General features: G+C 34.3%; 1 protein-coding gene across 4 annotated transcripts in view; it reads right to left on the minus strand.

Annotated features, from left to right (window-relative positions):
* Rip11 (Rab11 interacting protein) overlaps nucleotides 1-17,294 on the minus strand; it is a 42,742-nt gene that overhangs the window by 8,157 nt on the left and 17,291 nt on the right. For all 4 annotated transcript variants that reach the window (XR_001330651.3, XR_001330654.3, XR_001330653.3 and 1 more), the window contains exon 3: nucleotides 8-152. Coding sequence is in view for 1 of the 4 variants with exons in the window: in XM_014232085.3 (XP_014087560.2) it covers nucleotides 8-152 (145 nt within the window). In the remaining 3 variants the exon portion in view is untranslated. The remainder of the gene's footprint in view (nucleotides 1-7; nucleotides 153-17,294) is intronic.

Consider the following 17,294-nt stretch of genomic DNA (forward strand, 5'->3'; position numbering starts at 1 on the left):
TACTTACAGTTCGCATTCCTCATTCCAACTGACGTTCATCTCTGCCTTTTCTTTGACCGACGTCTGATACTTTTCTTTGCCCAACGATATTGTGACAAAGCAGTTGTTGGTGTCATTTTTGCCTTTCGTCAGCAAACCTTTTGCTCGTTGAACTAAATGAAAAGAGAGGGAAATCAAAATAGTAAATATATTTTTTGATCTGAAATTATGAATTTGTTAAAGGGATTGAACTATATTTTGCTCTAAATCTCTAAATATCTGATGGTAATATTATTAATAATAATAGATGAGAAATTTTTTCAGACTTTTCCACAATACCAAAAGAGATTCAACAGTTCCAGGTAAGCGGCAAACCGAGAGGGACCTCGGTGGTAATTATACCCTGAACAGGGTATATTAATTTTGCCACGAAGTTTGTAACACCCAGAAGGGAACGTCGCAGACCATATAATAAATGATCACCGTGACGAGCTGAGTTGATTTAGCCATGTCTGTCTGTCTGTCCGTCTGTATATACGCGAACTAGTCCCTCAGTTTTTGAGATATCGATCTGAAATTTTGCACACTTCTTTTTCTCCCCAAGAAGCTGCTCATTTGTCGGCGGCAGTGACGGCCGATATCGGACCACTATAGCATATAGCTGCCATACAAACTGAACAATCGGAATCAAGTGCTTGTATGGAAAACTCTTTCATTTGACAAGGCATCTTCATGAAATTTGGCATGGATTATTATTTGAGGCAACAATGTAATCTCCGAAGAAATTATTCAGATCGGATGACTATAGCATATAGATGTCATACAAACTGAACAATCAGAATGAAGTGCTTGTATGGAAAACTCTTTCATTTGACGAGGCATCTTCATGAAATTTGGCATGGATTATTATTTGAGGCAACAATGTAATCTCCGAAGAAATTATTCAGATCGGATGACTATAGCATATAGATGTCATACAAACTGAACAATCAGAATGAAGTGCTTGTATGGAAAACTCTTTCATTTGACGAGGCATCTTCACGAAATTTGGCATGTATTATTATTTAAAGCATTAATCTAATCTCCGAAGAAATTGTATGGATCGGATGACTATAGCATATAGCTGCCATATTAACTGAACGATCGGAGTAAAGTGCTTGCATGGAACATTTTTTTTATTTGACGAGGTATCTTCACGAAATTAGGCACGAGTTATTGCTTAAGGCAACAAATTATTCTCCACAGAAATTGGTCAGATCAGATCACTATATCATAAAGCTGCCATACAAATTGAGCGTTCGAAATCAAGTTCTTGTAAGGGGACTTTGTATTTGTGAAGGGTATTATAGCTTCGGAGCAACCGAAGTTAACGTTTTTTCTTGTTCTAAAGTAATTTTAATATAACTATTGCTAACTTATAATGGTAAATATTATAATAATCGATATTAACGTTAAGCTTCCTAATATTTACATATGTGTACGTTATATTTATAGAATACATATGAGGTGTGTACAGAAAATAGCTCAGAGAGTATAAATGCCCCTTTTCAACTGCATTCATTGCTTACTTTGTCTGTGGCAGCCGCTAGGGTTAGACGTGTTTTTAAGAGCTTGGCGATCTTAAAAGAAATGGATCAAAGAATTTGTTCGTGAAAGTTCTTGGCCAATAATGTTACGATGCGCCAGCTTCCATATTCGCCAGAGATGGCTCCATGTGACTTTTTCCTATTTTTACAAGATAGATGAAAATCGCTGAATAAGCTTAACACTATCCCAAAAATTGAGTTTGAGAAGTTTTTCGGCAATTGCAAGAGGCGCTGGCATAAGTGCATAATATGGAATGGGGACTATTTTGAAAGCAACAACTTACATTAAAGTACGTGACAATGACAAATGAATACATTTCCCATAACAGTTGGGTCTACGTAACCGGAACGAACCCGGCCTTTTTGCGCCCAAGGACTGTCAACTTGGCAAAATTCTGCAGTTACGACAACAACAACAACAATAAATATTTTTTTCAAAAAACAAAAATTCCCGTTATTTTTTTAACACACCTCGTCTATATATTGCTGTGGGGATCGGGATAGTTAATGACTGGTGGACTTTCGAAGTCTTATATCTGCAATTACGTCTGTTTACATGCATTTAGCTTTGAGATCGTTTTGCATAAGAAATCATTTTCGGTAAATCTGATGAGCCTATATCATCCCTTTAGTAGTAAAAAATTTATGTACACGGTTGTATGAGTATAAAAAATTAGATTTTTTTATTAATCTACCTAACAATAAAAGTGTTCCGGACGAACTTAGTGCATCACTACTTTATAAAATCGTTTTCACCTGTATGTGTGGATTTAAAATCACCCATTAAACTGTATTATCTTTCGGTAATTTTGGTCATTAGATTGTTGTTAGAATTAATTGTTTTTAGTCGTTCTATCAACTACTGTTACTTCGTTGTTGTTTGCTGTTATAGTTTGGAACGACCACCGCTGCAATGAAGGTCGTTTGGTATTTTTCGTTATTTACAATTCTTAGTGTTTATATACTTATTGAATAAAAGGATATTTGTGTCTTCTTTTTCAAAACTAATAAATGCGGGACGCAAGTAGTTCGATAAGAAATTTTCCGATTTTAAAATGTGTCGTTTATTCGTGCTACGCCGGCATGGGATATCTCTTTCTATACTCATATAATTCTATATATATATATCAAATGTTTGCAATAAGCAATTTGTGTTATTTTTGGAAAACTAGAAAAGAACGTGTACGAAACTTCAGATCGAAATCTCGAAAAATAGTTCCTCAGTTCGCATATATACAGATCGACGGAGAGACAGACATGGCTAAATCGACTCAGATCGACATGCTGATAATTTATATATACCATATACTTATACATACATATATACAAGGTGCGTTCCAAAGTAAACAGGACTTAAAAAAAAACGACAGAACAAATGGTTTTATCGCAACAAGAAGCTACAAAGATTATTTGATGAATTCGACCTGGTTTCGCACATTGAATTTTACCATAAATCTCTGAAAACAAATGAGACAACACGTCAATTAACCTCGACGCAATTATACCTACCATTGTGATTCGTCATCGAAATTATCGACAGATATGTATGTAGGTATATAGAGATATATATTTATGAGAATCATTGTATAAATGCACAATACAAGTAAATTGAACAAGAGTTCTTAAAGAAACCACAAAATAGAAGAGAAAATATACTTTAAAAGCAAATAACTGGGAACAACAGTAAAGCACAATAGCTGCTCGTTGCTGACTGCCGATTCAACCGCGACATTGGAGGCGACTCAGCTGAAAATGGAGCGCTCAAACCAAATGCCACACATAATGACCAATAAATATCGCGACATAATGAGGCAAACAAACAGAGCTAATGACTAATAATTTTGCGGAATGTTTAACAAAGCAACGCAGGCAACGAAACAGCGAGCCAGTCAATTATGGTGCCAGTTAACCGTAATACTTGAAAGAAAATATTTTTATACACAAACGCATTATTATACTCTTGCAACATGCTGCTACAGAGTATAATAGTTTGGTTCACCTAACGGTTGCTTGTATCACCCAATACTAATCGAGTTAAATATTGGGCACCATAAGAAGCTTGGCATTGCAGATGGACGTAATCGGACCACTGCCACGCCCACAAAACGCCATTAATCGAAAACCAATAAATTGCCATAACTACCATAAGATCCACAGTAAGATACAAGACTGTTATTTGGTATAACGAAATACATTAGGGAGGAGCATCTGCAGTTTACAGGGCGTGGTCCCGCCCTCTTAGAGGTTTAATGTGCATATCTCCTGAACCACTAAAACTATAATAACCAAATTTACTCAGGACAACTCTGTTTAGCACCCCTACCGATGGTGTGAAACCCCGCCTACTCTCCACATAACGGTTTTGATTAAAACATCTAAAATGCGATAACTCATTTAATAAACCAGTCTATCAGAGGCTATTTACACATATGATTGTACAATTAAGCTTTATAGCAGTCAAAACAAAAATTGGGCAAGGGGCATGGCCCCGCCTACTTTTAGAGAAAACTCCATATCTCGGGACCTGCTCGATCAATTTCAACCATATGTAACATTCCTATACTAAAGTGCGAAAATGGACGAAATCGAACAGTAACCACGCCTATTTCCCATATAACACAATTTTAAAATCCATTTGTTTTTTCACTTTCCAGCATGCAAATCAAGAAACAATGAATGTATGGGGATAAAGATTTGCATGAATAGTGCGCTTATAGTAGGTCAAAAACGGGTTGAATCGGACCAATACTTCGTTTAGCTTCCATATACCTTTATACCGCATATATAGGCCAAAATGTGAGTTATCTTAATGTTTTAATCATTACAGTGTATCTTTGTGCCTAAAATGGATAAAATTGGGCGAAAACTTGACCTAGCCCCAATATAACTAATATCAGGATTTTCGAACAACCGGCTGACTTTACTCCATGTGATGGTATGTGAGGTACCTTAGTGAAACCCTGGGAGCATTTTAGTAGTCTGTGGCATGTTAGTAAAATGAGGTATAGGCAAAAATTAATAAAATCGGGTCAATACTACCCCCAACTCCCATATACTACTTATAATGATCTTCGTTATTTTAACAAGTTTTATGCCGAATATGTCAGTCATATATAGCTGACCTCGAGCGCGCAATTTTTCAAAGCTGTATCTCCAAAACTATTACTGGAATCAACTTGAGAATTTAGGGCAATATTCTAGAGATGTCATAGAATTAAATAAGATAATAAAAACCATTTTTTTGAAGCCGTGAAACCCATATAGTGCAATCAGCCCGTTTCTTTCTCTACCCCAATATACCCCATAAAATGATTTCAGTTTTTCCACCTGTCTTTTAATCGTTTAGGTTGGTCAAAATGTGTGATATTTAAATAAGATTAAATGAACAAGTTTTCTTAAAAATGATGTGGTTTAGCGCTAAATTAGAATAGAATTGGTCTATACCTTGGTCCAAATTTCATATCCCTAATATATTGAATTCCGATCCTCTGATTGACGTTTTACACATCAATATAATAAAATTAGCCTATTCGACCGATTAATTATCCCTACTCCCATATGTATTTATATCAAATTTGAAAGAGTTTTTAATATAATTTTCGCTGACGCAAACTAAAATATAGCAACAAAGCTAAGTCTTATGGCCTTCAATATAAGTCAAGAAGATACCAAATTTGTTTGTAATTTATTCACGAATTCATCGAATATTGGATGTTTAAATTCTTTGGCAACATTTTTTATTATAAAATTTTCCCAGCACCGGAAGGAATTTCCCAGGCTTTGATTATTGCAAGTTGCAAGAGTATAAAATGTTCGGATACACTCGAACTTAGCTCTTCCTTACTTGTTTTGGTTTTTGTAATTATGCAAGGCTTCACAGGTAACTTATATAGATTTAAATATCCAGTAAATAAGCAACTAGCGAAAAAAGTCGTGAAAGACAAGCAAACCGACGAAGCCTAAAATGCTGTAGTGTCTGGTTGTTTTGGTTGTGGGCGATGCAGGCAAGCAGCAACAGCGAAATTAACCACAGACACAAATACCAAACGTTTTGTATTTGGTATGCAACAAAAGCAACAGGTGAGTAGTGTGGCAACAGCAATAACAGTAACACAAAAATGTAAAAGAAAGGTAAATAAAGAGAAGAAAAGTATATAAAAGGAGACAAGTTAATAATAGAAAAGAGAAAAGCACACAATATAATTATTTGTCCGCACCACAAATTCATGTATGCGCGATCGCTAAAGTAGGTGAATGGAAGGTGTTGCGGGTGCAAGGTGTGGGCGGTGCAACGTGCAATTATTATCGCATTATCAGCATATTTGCGCGCAAAAGCAACGTCTCCGAAAGCTCACATTTGAATGTGCTCTTCGCTTTTCTCATCTTTTCGTTAGCGCAATAGGCAAATGTTCGCATTTTTACACGAACTACTTTCGTTATATTTTTGTTTCAATTTTTATTTATCTGTTACCTATGAGCGCTTTTGCCATTTATTTATCTCACTAATTGCGATTAACTAATAAAACTAGTCCAACCAAAATTGTCAGTTTGTAAACACAAACCGCGTGCTTAGACTCCACAAAGCACATAAAATTATGCAAAAAGCAGCGAGCCATAGAATATGGGTATGTGTTATAAATGGCGATGCCGATGACGCTAGCGATTTCCGCAAATTTGGTCATGGTTGCGAAAGTTTGGTTTTCCTCAAATAAATATATGGTACATTTAGTTATATAGCTGGAAATGGCTAAATAAGTGAAGTATGCCAAAGCAACTAACTCCAGTTAGATCTGAAGTATTAAATTATTACAAAACTGCATACATTTATGGAAGACCGTCGGCGGATAGTGGTTAGAGGTATGCCCTTCCTAGGTTTGAATTCTTTACCAACCATCATAAAATAAATTGATTTTTATACTTGGAACATGTCGTTACAGAGTATAATAGCTTTGTTCACCTAACGGTTGGGTTGTTTGTATCACATAAAACTAATAAAGTTAGATATATGGTTATGTATATATACATGATCAGGATGAAGAGACGAGTTGAGTTTGACTTATTTTTAACCACCAAAATCATTCACCATAGATATGAACAGGCAGTGTGATCTGCCGTTGTCCTGATGAAACACTATTCCTCTCCTGTTGGCCAAAGCTGACCGCTTCTGGGCGATTGCTTTATTCAGACGGTTCAATTGTTGACAGTACGAGCCCGAATCAAGAGTTTGGCCGTGCGGGAGCAATTCATAGTAGAGGATTCCCTGCCAATCTCACCAAACAACATAGCTAAAGCTTACTCATCGTCAATCCTCGCTTGACCACCGTTTGAGTCGGCTCACCGCTATTCTATCACGACTGTTTTCGGTTGACATTGTCGCAAGTGATCCACTGTTCATCACTACTAACCATCCGCTTCAGAAATGTATCGATTTTGATGCCATTTATCAGCGCTAATTTTTGTAAATTTTTCTGTGCAATATTTCGCCCTGGGAAAAAAACAGTGCTTACATGACAATCATACTCGATGATTTCCATTATTTTATCGATATTTTTGATAACCGGATCGGATCGGAATCAACGATACCAAATTGGACATTTCTGACCGTTACAGTATCAGGATCATAAACAATATTCAAATTTTCAGACGCCTGGTTTTCGTTTTCGCCTTTATTAAAGAAAAACTGTAAAATATGGCGTATTTGCTCTCTCTCCATATATACTCGTATAGTGTAACCCGATCGCACTTATACAAAAAGAAATAAAGATTACCCAAACCATCTATTGATAAATAATAATTTTCTTTTTACTAGAGCTATTACTTACATATGTATATGTACATCGTACATGTACTGTATTTTCAACATTTTCATATTTTACAAGCGGTTGCCATTCTCCCCAAAACTTTCATCGAATTTGCACTAATTTACATTGTTAAGCCAATGAATATCAAACTTTCATCGCGAGAATTTAAGTACTATTTAATTAAAAGCACGAGTTTATTGTTGAGAGGCAGATGGGCGCTGTCAGCCCCACATTTGGATTGGTAACGTTGCACGTAGACACCCCGCGAACATGTATACAAGAGTCAGACGTAAGTAATATATTGCGAATATTACTGCATAGCCAGCAGAAAAGCTATACCCTTTAACACTTTTATTTGGTCTCATTCAACACCGATCAAATTACAGGATGCGTCATATTTACGGGTTGGTTGGTCTCACCAAGAAATATCACTACCACTCTAAATTTTTTTTCTCATGTTGTTACATCTGTCGTGAGAGCACATGCAAAGTTACAAGTCATTCTGTCAATTAATTATTTGTTTACAAGTCATTTGAAAGAGATCGTGAGCAAAAAAAAAGGTTTGCAGCACAAACAAAAATAATTTTTATCAAGATAATGCGCCTGTTCACAAAGGTGTTTTAACAATGACAAAATTCAACGAATTAAAGTAAAAATTGCTTGGGTATCCACCGTATTCACTAGATTTGGCTCCCAGGGACTACTACCTCTTCAGAAACCTGAAACAATTCCTTCATGGAAAGCGTGTTTCGTCGAATGAAGAAGCTATTACAGCCGAAGACGGGTAGTTTGCAGAGCTTCCGGAAAGTCATTATAGGGATGGCATAAAATAATTGGAAGATCATTGGAATAAGTGTATTAAAGTTTAGGGTTTGTATAATACATTGAATAAAAAAATATATTTCGTACCAAAAACATCATTTTTTCATTTCGAGCGCAGAAACTTGTTTATCCCACAAAACTGGCTGCAAAATATTGATAGATATTTTGGTATTTTCATATCCAAAAAACTCTCGAAAACATACATGTGCTACAATAATGAAGAGTTCTACATAAAAATGCCTGCTGGATTTTTCTAGTATGTTTTAAAAACATTTCTAAGCATTAAAAGGTTAATTAAAAGGTTAAAAATTTGGAATATTTTCGAATAGTAAATAGAAAGTCTCAGATAACGGAATTCAAGGCTCAATAGACTTGGCTAAAAAACCGGTGCATTTCCTACAGTAACTATATGTATAACTATATCTGAAAAAGTATCCGACCTAAAGAACTGCATCCAACGAAAAACATTTTGCTAGTTCTTTCTAACCACATTTTTTGATATAAACAACCGTCAAGTTGAAATAAGGATGCTAAAAAAACAATAATCTTTTATAAAGAACTCTACCTTGATTTTGATTGAACAGTTCGGATTGTAGCTATATGCTATGGTGGTCCGATCTAAACAATATATTCGGAAGTTGTAGCGTTGCCTTGGACAATAAGCTATGCCAAATTTCGTGAAGGTACATATATTGCCAAATAAAAAAGTTTTCCATACAAGGAAATTATTGTTTTGATAGGTCAGTTTGAATGGGGAGAAAAGGATATCAAAGATTTTTCTTCTTTTACATAAGGACCACAATATTTAATAATACAATTGTGGCACTTATTTGAAAGAAAAAGTGGTGGTACTATGTTTATAGGTACACATAGGTGAAAAGCTTTACATTCCCATAAAGATCACTAGTTTTATGAAGTCAACTTAAAAAGCTCATACGTTCCTTCTTTTCGGATAACATCAAGTGGCACACCAGAAATGGGAGGAGAAGCTCGATCATATATTCAGCAGTAAATTATCAGCACAGCAATCATATTATATTAGATAATGTACATACATAATAATGCCCCAAAATACACTACATTTTATATAAGTGAGAGTTTTTTCTCAAGACTACACACATTTTTTTTATAATTGGCTTCAATGATTAACACTTTTACAGTACAAACCCACTAGGTACTATATGTGTGCAGTATGTATTCATGAAGCTCGTAAAGCTTTTATAATCACGCTTCCATTCCACTGCTTACAGTTTATTTCTTTGGACCCGTCGCTACTTTTGTCACTTTCCATTATTTCGATATAAAAAAGAAAATAAATTCACGCTCAGTTGCAAGTATATGCATGAATGTATGTGTGCACACACAAATTAATATGAAAGAAATTTCAAGTTCAACACGCGCTTTGTTAAAATCAAGGCAAAATATATTTTTATATATACATACATAGAGATATATGATAGTATATATGAGAGTACATAATTATGTATATACTAACAGCAGACTTGTGCCCAGACGAATTATTCGACTGCGTTTCGTTCAACATTATCATTTTTTAGCACTTTCCTTTGCCACTTAGCGCCAGAGCACTTAGTAGTTCCACATGAAAGCGGCTTCCGGCTCGTGGTTATTACGCATTTCGCTGCGTTACTTATTTTCGTCTAGCTGCCAATTGCTGGATCAAAAGATATACACAATTTTTACTAGGTAATAATAACTATATACCATATGTATATATGCATGTGTGTGTGGTTTCGCGTCTTTGCCGATGACCTCATTGCGAAGTTCTTATCTTCGCGTGCCAAACTGCTGTTTCTTTTGATTCACTCACTCGTCTCTGTTACTCATTGCACCTATGGACTTTTTTATTTCTTTTCAGCGTTCGCCTATGCTATTTGGTTACTTTGTATACATTTTTATAAGTATTTATTTGTTTTTATTGTTGCTTGTTAATCTATATAACAAATGCGTGTTGACTGCTCCTGTTGGTATGCGTCTAACAAATTTGACAATGCCGCTTCAGTACACCCCCACAGACGCGCCGTTTCGTATACTCCCGTCACATAATGTCATCATCGGCTTTGTGGCGCTTACAAAGCTTTCGTGAAACCGTTGGTAGTATCCATCGCAATATAATATTATGGCAAATGTTTGCTTTCGTTTCCAGTTTTTTTTTTGTATTTGTTGTTCGTAGCATTTTTCACATAAACAATTTTATTTGGAACGTAATTGTGGATTATTATATCGAAACTTTGTAAAAGTCTATAGGATACCGGAAATGTTTATATGTATATATGTATGCATTTCTAAGTTTATATATTTTTTTCTTGTACGACTCGGCTACAGGCTCTTAAACACGCATAGCATAACAAGCATAACTCTGTCTGTCGCAAACGTAATCGATACAGTAATAGAAAAAAACTGTTTAATGTTTTACAATGTTTCTTGAAATAAATTGTCGATATACGAGTCTTCTTGGTCCATACATAAGATTTGGTGGCATCACAAATGCCCTTCGTGACTGTAAACTCGGCCGAAATCCTCGAAAAGCAACAACATCATTAGCATAAAACCATAACACAATTTTGGAACAGCCTTGAGGAAGTAACGCTCCCGAAAAAAATTAAACTTGTATATAAGAATCGTAAGCACGATGATTACAATGATATTACATTTTTCATTATTTACTTTTATCTTGTACTACCTTTGCGGTGGTTGAAATCTCACAGCACTTAAGTGCTCTTTTGTGGCTCTTGGTCAGGTTCTTTACCTCGCTTATTTTTGTCATCTAGGTTGCCAGTTTTCCATAAGTGTGAAATACCAAAATAAAGCGAATGCTTTTAGTATGACCGGAACTCAACGCAAAGCTACCTGAAATAAGCAAGCTGCGTTGAAAGTATGGAAGATAGCATAGCTATAAACCGATATGTCGTAGTAGATTTGGGAAGTTTCTTGGAAAATGGCGGAATCAGCTTCGGTAATACGCACTACAGATAATACAGGAGGAAATAGGAGAAATAATGGCGATATTTTTAAATGAGTAAAAAATATGTTTACTATGGCAGTGTCATGTTTTTATCTGAAATGGATTATTTAGGAACTTATATTTATATATGAGATAAGATAAGCTCTCTTATGAAAAACCGTCATCCCCTATGAATCAGCATTTCATAAAAATTTTTGTATGCAAAAGCACCAAGAGAAGTGAGACATCCAGCCAGTCACAAAATAGGCTTGTACTTGAACTCATACACATATATATATATATATATATACAGTTACTGACAATAAAATAGAATTATTTTTTATAGTTAATAAAATTAATTTTAAACATTTCAAGAGCAAAAATAACTTAATATAAATTTGAGTATTAACAACAGACAACTTTTAAAGGAACTATCAGGAACTTCAATTGACAATAAAATAGAATCATGGAACGAAAACTCGTAAATAGTAGACTATTACAACAAAAAATACATAAAAGTTAGAATTTTCTTACAAAACCTCTATTTGCGAGTACGGCAGTGCACTTTTTCGGTATAGATTCCAATAGAGGTTTACAGACCGAATTCGGTATTGAGTACCACGCCTCTTTGACTTTATCCCATAGTTCCTCCATATTTCGTGGTTTAATGGGTCCCAACTTTTCCTTTACAATCTTCTACAGTTTTTTGTCGTGTATTGGGAATTCATTTCAGCATTCTTCGGACATCAAATCAAAACTTTTTCATTGTTACCTACGATATTTATTTCAGATTCATCGGACCAAAGGATCTTCGAGAAGGCGACTCGCAACAGTTCTAGTAGAAACTCCTTCACCCAATTCTCTTTAAATAGCTACAGAGGACTTCAAAGGTTCGCGTTTTGATAAAATGTCTATGTAATTGTCATCCAGTACTCTGAATTCACATTCTTTAAGAGGTTTCAAAGCAGTACACACAAAGTATCATAGTGTTTTAAAAGATAAATACTGTAGAAATCGATTACAGGCAAAACGAATTGGAATCTATTCGACAAATAATAAAAATTGTCTATTATTTCGGAACCATCTATTTGATTCTATTATATTGTCAGTAACTGTATATGTATTGTAAGTATGTACATATGTATATACTTCCGACATTCCGCATGCAAACTAGTTTCGGAAAAGACTGCACCTTTTTAATTACCTACACATACACATATACTTAGATATTAATATATCCATATGTATATTTTAATGATCGCATTTCGCACGAAAAATTGCAAATATTACAATAAAAAGGCAACGTGCAAAAAAGGCTAACTAAATAATATCAATGTCTCACAGACTCGACAGACACCCTACCATTTACCCTGGATGACATTTTAGCCTTTTGGCGAGGTCAGCAAGTGGGTTAATTAATTTAAATGAAAGCATTTTGGGCGCCATACCAGTAACAACAACAAAAACAGACACGAAGCAATATGTGGCCGAGATAAAAATCTGGGGACAAATTTAAATACATTTGACAATGCTTCCACTGCTCATTTTCACTTGATTCTTTTTCACTCTTTTTTATGGAGCAAAACTAAAAACCAATAACAAAAAAAAGGAAACAATTGAAATTAGCTCAAACAAATTTACGCTGTGTGCGCTTTGCACAAATGCATTTCACAAAGCAGATGTCAACATTGTGTAAATGTAGCGCCGAAAGTGTGTTGACATTACATCATCAGCAATTACAATTGCAATTACCATTACGTTTAAGCATGTATGTAATTACGCACAAATAAGTAAATAGACATCTGATCGTGTGCGAGAAAACGGACGGATGTTTAATGTGGGTTGCAAAAGCATGCCACCAAAAGTAGCAACAACAACGAAAACGCTTACTAATGAAAAACAACTGAAACATCTGTTTCACAAATGCTCATTTTGGATTTGCAACGCTTTCATTGCACATAGTACATAAATATAAATAAGTACATAGTACATATGTATATACAAGTATATATGTGTATATAGATAAGCTGTGTAGCAAACAAAATGATTGCGAGTTCGATAATTGACAGCCAATTCAGCCACGCCATTGACAATACGCAACCATCAACGTCAACAACAAATGGCGCTAATGCCACTAGAAATCGTATAATTACTTTCGTTTTAGCTAAAAAATTGTGGGGGTTTTCACACTCGGGCGTTTGAGGAAATTTCACTAGAGTGGGTTGTAAGCAACCAAATCACGTCATTTAAAAGAGAAAATGTGACGCTGTTTCGAAATATAAATAATAGACATTTTTGTGTTTCCAAATGAAGATATTGTCAAGATTTATTGCTGATGAGCGTTGGTGAGTTTTGGCATAATTAATGCCGAAAAATGTTTGCAACAACACAAAGTAGAGGTTAAAATTTATTTTTATGCGAAAATTTAATAATAAATACTTAATTTACTTATCGGATGCGATTTTAAAGCAAACCACCTTTATGATTGATATAATTAAAGATCACTTTAATAAAATCAGCTAACATACCATATATTTGTGAAGAAAAAAAGAGTTTCTCTAGTTGAAAGTAACTTTAGTACCAGTAAAATCGATTATTATGATATTTAGGTAAACGACTATATGAAGATTAAACAGACAAAATTTACAATGCCAAATTGAAATACATACCTACATATATTAAGAATTATTGGTGATCGATTACTGCCAACTTTGAATTATATGTAATTCAATATATCTTTCAAAATGTTTGTTAAATTTCTTTTTTACATCAAAATTCACCTCGACAATTACCTTTTATCGTCGCTAAATTTCTTCTCATCGAATATTTCTTGCAGAGAGAAAAATCGCTGGAGGTCAGATCCACAATTTGACCATTGTTTTCATCACCCATAGCTGTTTGGTTCTTCTCATTTGATTTAAACAAAAGAATTTTTTTCATATTGTGACCTCCATAAAGATATGAGTAATAAAGCTTGGAAGAATGAAAAGCCGGCGATTATCTTACCCAGCACCCGATTGGACAGCAAGTCACGACTACCGTGAAACTCAAATTAATTTAAAGATACACTATTGGACCGATGTAAAAAAAAATTTGTCTACATATTTTATACAGAATTTTGATTTAAAAAATAAAACAAAAAATAAATAAAATGGGAGGTAGGACCATAAAAGTTTATAAGTACAAATTTATCTAATTATTTATTTACATCTTGTTCTGATTGGAATTAAATAGTTTAGAGTCAGTTAACATGTATGAAGATATCGCAGGGAGAACACTTAATATGATATAAGATAATTAGGAACTTTTGTTGACCATCACATTTTGTGAACGAAAAGCAGCCACATGCGATGTTTTAAACTACCAACTGCACAAACAAATATTGAATTTAAGGAAATGGTTTGCTAAAATAAATATTTCATGACGCGTGAACACCTTATTACGGAAATTTTATATATATAGAGTATATAAACGGTATAAGAAATAAAGAAATAAGTAATTAAGTCGTATTATGCCTCTTGATTGACCTTCATTTAAAAATCAATGGCAAGGGCAGTGGAATTGACAATGATCAATACGAAAATTAAATAAATTTGCAAAACGAAATAGAAGATAATAAAAAATAGCGTCAATTAAAGAGAGCAGTCTCCATGCAATGTATGTTTTAAAAAATAAATATCGGAATAAAGAAAACTGGTTCAAAAGTGGATAAACCAATTATGATTGCCATTTGAAAAAGAAAAGTATCAGCGTTTATTTAATAATAATTAAATGAGAGAAATTAATTTAATAAAATATCATGTATATGCGAAGAGTATAATTACATAATACAATACAATGGAAAACAAGAAAAAACGTTAGCTTCTGTTGCACCAAAGCTATAATACCCTTCACAGATAAAATGGTTTCTTACAATAACTGATTCAGATCTAATTTCCTGAATCGGCAATAAAAAATAAAATTTTTTCCCATGCAAGCACTTTACTATGATCGTGCAGTTTATATGATAGCAGTATGACATAGCGATCCGATCTAAACAATTTTTTCGGAGATTTTATTCTTGCCTTAAAAAATAACTCATGCCAAATTTCGTCAAGATACCTCGTGAAATGAAAAAGTTTTTCATGCAAGCACTTTACTCCGATCGTTCAGTTTGTATAGCAGCTATATGTTACATTAATCCGATCTGTTCAAGGTTTTCGGAGATTACGTTGTTGCCTCAAAAAAGAACTCATGCCTAATTTCGTGAAGATACTTCGTCAAATAACAGAGTTTTCAATACAAGCACTTGATTCCGATCATTCAGTTTGTATGGCAGCTATAGGCTACAGTCATCCGATCAAAACAATTTCTTCGGGAATTACATTGTTACTTTAGAAAATAACTTTCGTGAAGACTATAGTAGTCTGATATCGGCCGTTCCAACAAATGAGCAGCTTCTTAGTGAGAAAAGGACAGGTACAAAATTTCAGATCGATAGCTTAAGAACTGAGAGACTAGTTTGCATATATACAGACGGACGGACGGACGGACGGACGGACAGACGGACATGGATTAATCAACTCAGCTCATCATGCTGATCATTTATATATATTTTTTATAAGGTCCTCGACGTTTTCTTCTGGGTGTTACAAACGTCGTGGCAAACTTAATATACCCTGTTCAGGGTATAAATATGCATATTATACCAGGATCGATAATTTTTGAAACGAAAAACCTAGAACGATGAAACCTATTGGAAAAGGAAGATAAACTGGTAGTAGACGAAATGAGATAGTCAAAGCTGTGCTTTTCGGAATAGTTATATTTTTTGAGTTTTAGTAGAAAGCAAATATTGTATCAAATTGTTTACCGATTTTTATACCCTCAACAGGGTATATTAAGTTTGCCACGAAGTTTGTAATATCATAGCATATAGCTGCTATATAAACTGAACAATCGGAATCAAGTACTTGTATGAAAAATGTTTTCATTTAACAAGATATCTTCACGAAATTTGGCACTGGTTATAGCCTAAGGCAGCAGTACAATCTCCAAGTTGAGATAGAATGACTACAGCATATAGCTGCCATACAAACTGACCGATCAAAGTTCGTGTAAAGAATCTTTTATATATAGAAAGGGTATTATAGCTTCGGTGCAACCGAATTTAACGTTTTTTCTTGTAACAAATGCGGTTTAGTCGTCCATCGATCCATACCATATAAATTTAATATAATTATTTTCTCATTTTAGCTAATGTTAATATAATCTAAGTAAACTTGAAAGAGTAATACCTGGCTACATGTAATTTCGGAATGTGACTTATAATGTGAATGTAATCCACAAGCAGAATGACATTGAAAAAGCGGATTAAAATGTTTCGTGTAGGAAGTTCAATTGCCTCGATTCAGTATGGGAAATTTAAATCAAACTCAAAAAATATTATTTCTTTGCACTGTTCAACTACTATTCAGACTTTCCTCATAAAAATACTAGTGCGTTTTGATGTGAAGGAAATTCCAGCGAAGCAACAAATGCATTGACCCCAACATTCAGACTGCAGCTACAGAAATACACGTACAAATGTGCAACTTTATTTATACGCATTTTCGCAATTGTTTGCAAATGGGAAAAATAAGAAAAAGAAATCTTCATTTTCATATGGAGACACAACTCTAACAAAGCAAGTTACAATAAAAGACAAAAACTAGACAGACAACTGAACAAAACCACAACAACAAATAACACTTAATGAGTGCTTCAAGTGTGCCACAACCGCAACAACGGCAACACCAACAGCAACGTGCAACGTCCTTATGCGTGAAGGCATTTCTGTTTTACACGATTGTTGCAATTCGAGAGCCGCCAATTCAATTGTAATAGCAGGCTGAAACAGTAGCAACGTTTTCGTAAAAGCATTAGGAATAAAAACAAACAAGCAATTGGCTGCGAGCTGTAATGTTACCAGCGGCAACAAAGTTCATTTATATATATATATATGAATGCAACAAAGTTCACATAAGGTGAATTCCAACCTAAAGAGAACTGTTTGGCAAAATTATTTTTGGAGAGATCTACTATTGGCAAAAAGTGATTTTCAGATCACATGTAGATTGACTTTGTGATTATATTCCTTACGAAATTTATATACATAGTTACAAA

The sequence above is a fragment of the Bactrocera oleae genome, chromosome 5, assembly GCF_042242935.1.
Source record: "Bactrocera oleae isolate idBacOlea1 chromosome 5, idBacOlea1, whole genome shotgun sequence".
NCBI classification, from domain to species: Eukaryota; Metazoa; Arthropoda; class Insecta; order Diptera; family Tephritidae; genus Bactrocera; species Bactrocera oleae.